Source organism: Trichechus manatus, unplaced genomic scaffold (genome assembly GCF_000243295.1).
Source record: "Trichechus manatus latirostris isolate Lorelei unplaced genomic scaffold, TriManLat1.0 scaffold00028, whole genome shotgun sequence".
In the NCBI taxonomy this organism is placed as follows: Eukaryota; Metazoa; Chordata; class Mammalia; order Sirenia; family Trichechidae; genus Trichechus; species Trichechus manatus.
In genome coordinates this window covers 7,486,733-7,498,407 of record NW_004443964.1, presented here as the reverse complement: position 1 = coordinate 7,498,407, position 11,675 = coordinate 7,486,733, and the positions used below count along the sequence as shown (strand labels likewise).

General features: G+C 49.4%; 1 protein-coding gene across 1 annotated transcript in view; it reads left to right on the top strand.

The window, feature by feature from the left end:
• The first annotated feature begins 32 nt into the window (after positions 1 to 32).
• Positions 33 to 11,675, top strand: part of TMEM104 (transmembrane protein 104) — a 67,332-nt gene continuing 55,689 nt past the window's right edge. Inside the window, exons 1-3 of the mRNA XM_023729251.1 lie at positions 33 to 132; positions 770 to 888; positions 11,054 to 11,175. Coding sequence (XP_023585019.1) covers positions 844 to 888; positions 11,054 to 11,175 — 167 coding nt within the window. The 5' untranslated portion in view covers positions 33 to 132; positions 770 to 843. The remainder of the gene's footprint in view (positions 133 to 769; positions 889 to 11,053; positions 11,176 to 11,675) is intronic.

Sequence of the window (11,675 nt, the reverse complement as noted above, 5' to 3'; positions counted from 1 at the left end):
ATGGGCGCCGGACGCAGGCGCATGCGCGTGGCGAAGGTTGGTGCGGGACAGCTGGCGCCGGCAGCAGCGGAGGGGCCGGTGGCGCCGGCGGCTGGCCGGAGCGCGCTGCGTTGCAGGTGTCGGGCGAGACAGGTGGGACGGGGCGATGCCAGACTTCGGGCTTCTCCGGGAGGGAGAGAGAAAGAGAGGGAGAGGCTGGGAGCGGGGCTCTTGAGACGAGAGGAAGGCTGGGCATGGGAGAACCCTATGCAGGACAGAAGGCTGGATGGGGGTGGGGAGCGGAGGCCCTGTTAAAAAGGAGAGGCTTTGTGGCAAGGAGTTGAGTTGGAGGGACGACCAAGGAAAGCCATCAACTTGTCGGCGCAGGCAGAGGGGGAAGACAGCCACTTGGGCTGCCTTTTGAGGTAGTGAACCTTCTGTTCCTGGACTCAAACGGGGAGAGCCCCTCAGAGTTGTGTGAAGGAGGCTATCGTGCCAGTGAGACTTAATGGCATGAGGCCCCTTCCCTCACTTGAACTCTGAGCAGCATTGAATGCACGCAGGCTGTAAGCAGAGCATTGACCCGCACAGCAAGGGAAAAACGGAAAGGAACACCCTGATTTCAGTCAGGGATACCTTTCTCTCTAGGGCATCTTGTAACAGGTAATTGAGGCAGTGAGTGTCTGTGATAAAGGGGTACGAGGTGTGTGGGTGGGTCTGCAAACCTCTGTCCTCCACCCCACCCCCATCCAGGTCCATTACCAAGATTAAGTCTGCTCTTTCATTTTAGGTGGTGGAAGCTGCAGCCCCGCGGCCCCTGCACAGAAGGAACCTTGGCTGCTGGACCTTTCTTCACTTCTGAAGATGGCGGGTGAAATCACAGAGACCGGGGAGCTTTATTCTCCCTACGTGAGTTTTACTTTTCCACCCAGGGTTTGTCCACAGCCAGGCTCCTGGCTGCTAGAGAAGTGCAGCGCCTGGGCTGCCTGAGTACACGCTGCAGGGAGCGGGACCAGCAGCAGCCTCACTGCTGATGTCGAGGCTCAGGATGTGTTAAAACAGCCTTGGGTTTGTTCACTTCTTAGATATTTATCAGAGAGTGTGCAAGATGGGCAGCACCCGGCTTGGGCTGCTTGGGGAGCCTGGGATATTGGGTGCTTCTTCGTTCCTGAACATGTACCTGGTTGTTCCCAAGGCAGAGCCTCTCCCAAGCTCTCTGTTACCCCATTGCGCCTTCTTTCCGTCTTCAGGGGTGCCAGGGATGTTTGCTTTAGCTTAAATTACTCTGCATAAAATTGACTTTGCTAACTATTATGTTGATGTTAGGGCTACTAGCAAAGTGTGCTGTCTTTCAGATGGACAGTGATCGACAGCTGTTGATTCTGGGTTTTGCCAACCTCGGCAGTTTGAGGCTTCTTTGGTCTTCAGCTGAATTTTAGATTGCACAACTTTTATAGTCTTGGCTGGTGCGGGAGGCAGTGAAAGCACGCAGGGACTTCCATTTGCAGTTTGGTGGAGCGTGCGATTAGAACAGTTAGAATGACTGATTTCTCACAGTCCTGGGTCTGTGTTATACCCGCACACACATTCACACACAGTTTTTCTTCTGTGTGTGATATAAGATTGGTTATGGTTATATCCCTGGGGCCACTTGCCGAGACCAGTAGCTAGAGGGTTGGAATAATCAAATGATTAACTCATGCTGCTACCAGGCATCCCAGAGGAAAGCATACTGCCTTAAGTAGCGAGAGTCCTCCTTCTGGAACTTAAAAACTGTTACCATTGAGTCCACTCTGACTCATGGTGACCCCATGTGTGTCAGAGTAGAAGAGCGCTCCATAGGGTTTGCAGTCTCTGGTTTTTCAGACGTAGATCGCCAGGCCTTCCTTCTGAGGCTCCTCTGGTTGGATTCAAACCTCCAGCCTTTCAGTTAGCAGCTGAGTGTGTTAACCATTTGAACCACCCAGGGCTCCCTTCTGGAATTTACCCTGCCTTAACCAGCTGCCCTGCTCTGCACCTCCCTTCCTAGTCTTGGAATCCCTGCTCTGTTTCTGCTTGCTTTGCAGACTCTAGAGCTGCGGTGTAATGGATGAGGAAGTATCCCTGAGAACAGCTGAGAAAAAGGCCTTCCTCACACTAGGGCGTCCTGCTGGGTCGGGGCTATCTGGGTGCTGCACTAAAGGAGCTAAAGAGCTTCCTTCCCTTCTGTAATTCATCAGAAGTCTTTCTTGAGTTTTGGAACGGAGTGAATAGGGTCCTTCTCATCTGTGGGATTGCGTAAGCCCCCTCTTGGTATCAGCAATGAAATGGCTAACATGTCCATGAAAACTTCCTGCCTTTTCTTACAACATACGTAAACTCAGAGATAAGGAAATGCGTCATTTCTCGGACTGAGTTTTGGGAAGGAAAAAACTATACAGCCGGATTTCTTGGGCCTTCAGTGTTGGAGCAGTCGTGTGCCCACAAGAAATGGGGCGGTTAGGCCTGAAGCGTCCGCACCCTCTGCTTTTTTTATTTCCCTCCATTTCTTAGATGTTTAGTTTTGTTGATCTGTGTTTGAGGGCCGCCTCTGGGTGTCTGCTGTCGACAGGTGCCTATCTTCTCATCTGCTGGTGAGGAGAGCTGTAGGGGAGGGTGGGGAGTGTTGGGGATGAGGTGACACTCACCAGGAGGTAGCGGTCAGGGTTTTCAGGAGAGGAGATGCCTTTTTCTTAAGATCGCCTTAACTCTGCCACCTGGGAAAGGAGCGCTGGTGGCACAGTGGTTAAGCGCTCGGCTGCTAACCAAAGGTTAACAGTTCATACCCACCAGCTGCTCCGTGGGAGAAAGATGTAGCAGTCTGCTTCCATAAAGATTTAAAGCCTTAGAAACCCTTTGGGGCAGTTCTGCTTTGTCATATGGGGTCACTGTGAGTCAGAATTGACGGCAGTGGTGTTTGCCACCCTGGGAAAATGATTCTTGGTCCCACTGAAAGCAGGAAAAGGGTGTAAAGCTCATCACGCACTGAACCCAGGTAAGCTGGGAACTGACTTTCCTGCAGGTGCTGCTCTGCGTTCCCCAGGTCAGCACAAGATGGGCAGCACTGTGCTCCGGCTGCTTGGGGACCCTGGGATACTGGGTGCTTCTTCATTCCTGAATGTGCACCAGCCCATAACCTGGTCGTTCCCAAGACACAGCCTCTCCCAAGCTTGCTATTGCCCCATTGTGCGTTCTTTTCCCCTTTAGGGGTGCCACAGATGTTTGCTGTAGCTTGAATTATTCTACATAAAACTGACTGGCTAATTGTTTATGATATTGATGTCAGGGTTGCTAGCAAAGTGTGCTGTCTTTCAGATGGACAGTGATCGACAGCTGTTGATTCTGGGTTTTGCCAACCTCGGCAGTTTGAGGCTTCTTTGGTCTTCAGCTGAATTTTAGATTGCACAACTTTTATAGTCTTGGCTGGTGCGGGAGGCAGTGAAAGTAGAGACTTCCATTTGCAGTTTGGTGGAGTGTGCAATTAGAACAATTAGAATGATTGATTTCTCACAGTCCTGGGTCTATGTTACACCTGCACACACATTCACACATGCTCAGTTTATCTTCTGTGTGCTGCTCGGAGAGCCCGGGATTCTGGGTGCTTCTTCGTTCCTGAATGTGCACCAGCCCATAACCTGGTCGTTCCCGAGACAGAGCCTCTCCAAGCTTGCCGTTGCCCCATTGTGCATTCTTTTCCCCTTCAGGGGTGCCACGGATGTTTGCTTGAATTATTCTGCCCGTAATATTTGTAACGGGCAGGTTAACCTCGCAGCAGGCTCAGATGCCAAACCCGCTCGGGGATAGCGCTGGACACAGGGACATGATTCTGGCTGTATGTCTCCCTGTAAATGACCTCAGGACAGGCATGCCTCGCTCCCTGCTTAGAGGGAGCTCAGGACTGAAGTGGCTCAAAATAGAGGATAAGGTGGACCAAGGCCTCCAATAGGGTCAGCTGCTGGCAATACCGCCCGCCAGCGGTTCTTGCTGAAGATCGTTGCTGGTGCTTTCGAAGAACCCAGCCCTTGTTTCACAGCCTTAAATCCTAGCATTGCTTCTGCAGCTCGGCTGCTTTCTGTTTCCTTCAGCAGCTGGCAGAGAGGAAGCTACTGTGACTGCTGCCCTGTGCACATCTGTGAGAGAGGCCACCCAGTTGGAGGTGAGGCAGAGAGAATGCTGCACTGAACTCCCTAGAGCACAGAGGAGCAAGGAGCAGGGAAGGTGCCTTCCCCAGGTGGAGAATTGGGAGGGAACTTGGTTTAGCCTACAGCAGCCACAGCCTCTATAAAACCAGCTGCTGTTGGGTCAGCTCCAACTCATGGCAACCCCATGTGTGTCAGAGTACAGCCATGCTCCATAGGGTTTTTAATGGCTAATTTTTTTGGAAGTAGATTTCCAGGCCTTTCTTCCGAGCTCCTCTGGATGGGCGTGAACCTTTACCCTTTCAGTGAGCAGCTGAGAGTGTTAACCATTTGCGCCACCCAGGGACACGGCATGTATACGTGTTAAAACTCGTTGCTGTAGTGTCTATTGTGACTTGTAGCGACCCTATAGGACAGAGGAGAACTGCCCCATAGGGTTTCCAAGGCTGCAGTCTTTACGGAAGCAGACTGCCACATTTTTCTTCCGTGGAGTGGCTGCTGGGTTTCAACCACTGACCTGTCGGTTAGCAGCCCAGCACTTAACCACTGCACCACCAGGACTCCACAGCATGCATAGGTATTCTTTATTGAGACTGCAGTGGGGCTTTGTTCCCCAGCTTTCCACCACTTCACTTCCCAGGAGACTGGCCCCACAGAACTGCCATGTAGCCAGCAGAACAGCACGTCTCCTTCTTTTTCCTCCGTCCTTGCAGCTCCTTGTGACCTGCCTGCGGCTCCGTTCTTTCTGGCTTCCCTGCTTCCACGTGCCCACTCCTGTGGCCAGTCCCTACTGATTGCCTTTACTGCAGGAACAGAGGACTGCACTCTTGCCAGTAAAGACGTCCTGCATCATCCTCCAGGGTCCCTGAGCCCCGGTGGGTGCAGAGTGCAGGCTTTGCAAGTGTAAGACAGCAACAAAGCAAGACAACTGCGATCACCCGTTTCAGCTCCCAACTGCCAACGGTTTATCCCGAATTAACGTCTTTCTAAAGTTTGAAATGGTTCAGTTTTGCTCAGATTTGTTTGAAGTTTGTTTGGAAGTGTGCTTATTTTGCCATGTCTCTCTATAGCAGTGGTTCTCCAAGGGCGGGGGTGGGGGAGCAGCCGTGCCCCGTGGGGACATTTGACAATGTCTGGCGGCAGTTTTGATGGTCAGGACTGTGGGGCTGGGTCTGCTGTTGGCATCTAGTGGGTAGAGGCCAAGGATGCTGCTAAACATCCTACAGCGCAAGGACAGCTCCCCTCTCCCCACAAACAAGTATCTGGCCCCAAAACATCAATAGTGCAGAGGCTGAGAAACCCAGATCTACAATAGACCTTTAACTTTTACATTCCAAGACCTTCAGGCATCCCTGGATTTACAAATGCCTCCTGTACTGTTTAATTTCCCATGAAACTTCTGGCTCAGAACCATCACTATTTCTGTCTCCTTCTAGAATGTGCTCCATGAGGTCAAGGCCCGTGTCTGTCTTGCATCCTTAGCTCCAAGCACAGGCCCTGGCCCAAGGAAGGCACTCGGTCATTGTTGTTGAATAAATGAGTGAACGGGCAGACTGCTGGACTAGCTAAGTAATCCGTTCCTGCACTTATACACACCAGCCGCAAAGTGCCAGTGATTGAATTAACTACAGCAAAAGTAAAAATGAGTTTGTTAGAGACACAGTCACGTGTGAAAAGCCAGAGCTGGGGGCTTTCAGTTGGGGAGGCCAGTGGTGGGTTGTATATCCTGTTTCTCACCCGGCTGCCACTCTCAAAATTATTCTAGCATTACGTCCCGGAACCATGACTTCCAGCAGGGGACTCATGTCATTGTAATGTTGTGATCTAAACAAGTGCTCTAGGAAGATGATTCAAAGTTGTTTTAATCCCTCTGGGATGTGTCCGTAGAAGAAAACTGGAAGCGCGATATTTAAAACTGGACAGATAAGTCCAGACTCGGGTTGGAGAGCGTCTGAGCAGGGTCCATCGCATCGATTGAGTGTTCCTATATGCAGGCTCTGTGCTAGGCAAAGAGAAGGGATACACAGGCCACGGCTAGGAAGAGCCTCAGATTAGTCATGGGGAAAAGATCAATATAGCAGCATCTGAAACCCAGGATAGGCTATGAGAAGTGTTACTGCTTCAGGGATTGTGATGAATTTGGGAAGCTGGGAAGGGCTTCATGGTGGGCATAGCATTTGAATGGGCCTTCGAGGCTGGTAGGAGTTGAGTTGGGGAGGAGGCACAGAGGAGTTGGTGCTCTGTGCTCTGATCAGAGCATAAATGTACTATGGACAGAACTTTCTCCTTTCTGGATAGGAAGTCCAACATCTGCTGGGAGCCAGTCCATCGCTACCTACTGTCCAGTCCCTCCTTCCCCTCTAGCTAAGGGCCCCAGAATGGTAGCTGATGCTCCATACTCCGATTTCTTCATGCTTTGGGGGAGGAGGGAACTGACTGAGTCTGGGAGAAGGGGCCTCCATTTGTGTGTTCCTCGCCACAAATTCAGCACATGGTTGTCTTGGGAAAATTTTGAAATATAGAAAAGTGCATGTCTCTAATACTGGGGAGGTGAGGTGAGAGATGGGTGGGTGTTCCCAGAGATGAGGTGGTTTTAGTTTTTGTTTTTAATCATCAGAAAGAGATGGTAAAGCAAGCTACGAGTCAACCGATTTGGTAGAATCCAGGCAGAGCCGTTAGGAATCTGCTGCAATTGTCCAGGCTCGAAATGATGAACTTGAATTGTACATGAGAATAGGACCAGAGGTGGCCGCACAAGACACCCCTGAAGTTAAATGAGTCGCGCTGGGATGTGGAGGGGAAGGGAGGATGCAGAGGCCCTGATGGGCTGTTCAGAGGAGGCAACCAGCAGGCGGCTGGAGAGAGGTTGGTTCAGCCGTGGTAGTTGCAGCCCTGGGATTGGACCAAGTTGCTGAGGAAAAGATAGCTAGAGAGAAAAAGAGACAGCTAAGATCAGAAGCGTAAGAAAGAAAATGAAGACCGAGAAAGTCGTTGGATTTGGCAAATAGGAGGTCATTGGTGATTCTTAACAGCGCAGTTTCACGAGAGTTATGGAGACGGAAACCACAAAGTGCAGGAACTTGGAAATGGAGGAAGAGGATGTAGATTGCTTCTTCAGTGAGTTTACTAAGAAAGGGAAAGTAAAAGGGTGATATTTTAAAGGTGTTGAGGAAGTTTGTAGGCTGAGGGGAGGAGTAAGTGGGGAGAGAAATGAAAGGCATGAAAACCCGTTGCTGATAAGTCAATTCTGACTCATAGGAACCCTATAGGACAGGGTAGAACTGCTCCTTTGGGTTTTCTAGGCTGTAATCTTTATGTTTACCTGTGTTTTATTGATTATGCAAAGACATTTAACTGTGTGGATCATAACAAATTATGGATAACATTGCGACGCATGGGAATTCCAGAACACTTAATGGTGCTCATGTGGAACCTGTACACAAACCAATAGCAGTCATTCAGATGGAACAAGGGGATACTGCGTGGTTTGAAATCAGGAAAGGTGTGCATCAGGGTTGTATCCTTTCACCATACTTACTCATTCTGTATGCTGAGCAAATAATCAGAGAAGCTGGAATATATAAACAAGAACAGGGCATCAGACTGGAGAAAGACTTATTAATAACCTATGTTATGCAGGTGACACAACCTTGCTTGCGGAAAATGAAGACGACTTGAACACTTACTGATGAAGATCAAAGACTACAGCTTTCAGTATGGATTACACCTCAACATAAAGAAAACAAAAATTCTCACGACTGGACCAATAAGCAACATCATGATAAATGGAGAAAACACTGAAGTTGTCAAGGATTTCATTTTACTTGGATCCACAATAAATGCCCATGGAAGCAGCAGTCAGGAAATCAGATGACATATTGACTTGGGATAATCTGCTGCAAAGGACCTCTTTAAAGTGTCAAAAAGCAAAGATGTCGCTTTGAAGCTAAGGTGAGCCTGATCCAAGCCATGTTATTTTCAGTGGTTTCACATGCATGGGAAAGTTGGACAATGAATAAGGAAGATCGGAGAAGAATTGATACCTTTAATTATGGTATTGGCAGAAAATATTGAATATGCCACGGACTGCCAGAAGAATGAACAAATCTGTGTTGGAAGAAGTATAGCCAGAGTGCTCCTTGGAAGCAAGGATGGCGAGATATTGTCTCACATACTTTGGACGTGTTATCAGGAGGGACCCGTCCCTGGAGAAGAACGTCATGCTTGGTAAGGTAGAGGGTCAGCAAAAATGAGGAAGACACTTGACGAGATGGATTGACACAGTAGCTATAACAATGGGCTCAAACATAGCAACAATTGTGAGGATGGCGCAGGACCGGGCAGTGTTTCATTCTGTTGTACATAGGGTTGCTATGGTTTGGAACCAACTCGACGGCACCTAACAACAACAACAACAATCTTTATGGAAGCAGACTGCCACATCCTTTCTCCTGCAGAGTGGCTAGTGGGTTTGAACCACCGACCTTTTGGTTAGCAGCCAAGCGTTTAACCACTGTGCCACCAGGGCTCCTTTGAAGGCATGAGGGAGGAGAGAATTCTGGAAGGAGGAAGGACACGTGTTCCTCACAGAGAAGCAGGGAGGAGGGTGGGGAGGGTGCAGAGACGGTAGATTTTGGGCCAGGAAGGAGTGTGGCCTTGGGAGCTCTTGTCAGATGGCCTTGGTCATGTCCATCAAATAGGAGCTGGGCCTTCATCTGAGAGTGACAGAGGTCATGGATCTGGGAGCTTGGAGAGTAAGGCTTTGAGCAGTTTTGTGGGAAACCCTATGGAGTCCTTGGGTGAGGAATAATCTGGTGCTGCTGGGCCTCAGCTGGAGGAAGCTTTAATTAGTTGTGTGACTAGTCATTGTAATTACAGAAGAAAAGAGCATTTCCGGGAACCCTAGCAACTTAATATCAGGGCGTGGAGAAAGCAGGAGTAGGGTCTTATCCAAGGGCAAGGTGAGGGTGAGGGAAGCTGGGCAGTGAGTGCTCCATGGAAATAGCTGACTGAACTGGGAGAGAATGCAGAGGATGCCAGCAGGGGTGGCCTTCTCGGGTGGGAGGGCTCGTGGGACCAGAAGTCACGGTGAGAACCCAGGAGGTGCAGAGGGAATGAGAGGAAGGGGCTGTAAAAGAGCAGGGGTTGGGCCAGAGGAAGGAATTTCATGGTTGAGATCTTGAAAAATGCATCATTGTAATAAACTGAGTTCGAGTACAGTTGTTTTGAATTAGAGTTACGTTTCAAGCTTGAAGTCAGTGACCCAGCAATCTCTCCCAGATCTGTTGTTGTTGTGTGCCTTTGAGTCAATTCTGACTCATAGTGACCCTGTGTAACAGAGTAGAACTGCCCCCGAGGGTTTCCTAGGTTGTAATCTTTTTTTTTTTTTTTTATTGCTGTAGTTTAAATGAAGTTTACATTACAAGTTAGTCTCCCATACAAAGATTTATACATTGTTACGTGGCTCTAATTGCTCTCCCCATACTGTGACAGCGCACTCCTTCTTTCCTCCCCTGATTCCCCATGTCCATTCAACCAGCTCCTAACCCTCTCTGCCTTCCCATCTCACCTCCGGACAGAAGCTGCCCATTTAGTCTCTTGTATCTACTTGAGCTAAGAGGCACACTCCTCACGAGTATCACTTTATGCCCCACAGTCCAGTCTAATCCCTATCTGAAGAGTTAGCCTCAGAAATTGTTTTAGCTCTGGGCTGATAGAGAATCTGGGGGCCGTGCTTTCCAGAGTTCCTCCTGTCTCATTCAGACTCCTAGGCTGTAATCTTTATGGGAGCAGATCACTGGGTCTTTTCTCCTGCGGAGCCATTGGATGGGTTCAAACAACCAAGCTGTCAGTTAGCAGCCAAGCACTTAACCGTTGTGCCACCGGGGCTGCTTTCCCAGGTCTGTACCCAAAAGAAGTGAAAACGTATGTCCACACAAAAACTTACATATGAATGTTTATAACAGCTTTTATTCATAATAGCCAAAAAGTGGAAACAGCCTCAATGCCCGTCAACAGATAAATGGATAAATGAATGTGGTCTGTCCATACAATGGAATGTCACTCAGCTATTTCTAAAAGGGAATGAAGTGCTGATTCATGCCACATCATGGGTGAATCTTGAAAACATTATGCTGAGTGAAAGACGGCAGACACCAAAGGCCGTGTATCCTACAGTCTCTTTCAGAATAAATAAATCTACTGAGACAGAGAGTAGAATAGAGATTGCCAGGGGCTGGGGTGGGGAGGGAATAGGGAGTGATGAAATGGAATTCGATAACAGAGATGGTTGTGCAACCTGGTGAACATACTGGGAACCACTGAAGCGAACACTTTAAAAGGGCGGATTTTACAGAATGTGAACTATATCCCACTTAAAAAAACAACCTGAGTCAGTGGTAGGGGAAGGTCAACAAGGAACCGTGGCAGGGATTGGGGAGGAGGAATGGGGATTGATTCATGTGCTCAGAGATCTTGGAAACGTGGAAGTTTCCTTGAGGTCCGTATTGTGTTCATCATTGTACCAGGTGCCCCAGAAACGACACTGTTCTCAGGAAGCTGCAGTGTAGTTGAGCAAAGAGCTAACATCTATGACGCAGCTTTGAGCAATACAAAAGGTTGGGGTGAGGATAGCCAAGATGGAGAATCCAACTGATCACCGGAGACGTTTTTGAAGAGGCAATAGCACATGAGGACATTGTAGTAGCCCGAGTGTTAATGCTGGCCTCTCCAGCATCCGTCTTCCCAGCGTACCTCCTTAGGACTAGGTGTGGTTCTGCCTTCTTACCTGCTTCCCAGCTGAAGTCCCGCTTCTGGCCACAGTGGTTTTGCTATCACCCAGAGTCATCCTTGGGCACTGCCAAGGGGAGAAAGTTCATTCATTTCTGGGTCTGAGTGTCACTTAACATTGGTTCCAGGTTGGGCTGGTGTACATGTTCAACCTCATCGTGGGCACGGGCGCACTCACCATGCCCAAGGCCTTTGCCGCTGCTGGTTGGCTCGTCAGCCTCGTCCTGCTGGTGTTCCTGGGCTTCATGAGGTAAGAGGTCATGGGAGGCTAACTGATGGGGGCTAGGAGGGAAGCTAGCGGAGTCGCCAGGGCATTTGAACTTCTCATAGTTGACATGCAGGTGCTTGCAGGCTGAGGCAAGCTTGTGGTGAGTCCTAAACTCAGTTGCCTGGAGAGGAAAGGTAGACCCAAAGGTTCCCCGGCGTCTCGTGCTGGTGGAGCAGCTGTGCAATCCAGATCGGTTAAACAGGAGGCCTGGGCTTTGGAATGTTCCACATGGTGCTCACGTGTTTCTTCCCCAGCAGAGTTGCCTCCCCTGTGTTACACGTTCTTAATGTCACCATCGGTTTCTGTGCTCTGAGAAAATACCAGCGAGCCTCAGAGAAAGACCCTGTCCACGTTTAAGGTGATATGGGCCGCCGTTTTGGAAGTTAGAATTTACTTAAGGTAGTTCACAAAGTAAGTGATAAGTGTATACACATGCGCATACACACACACACACACACACACACACACACACACACACACAC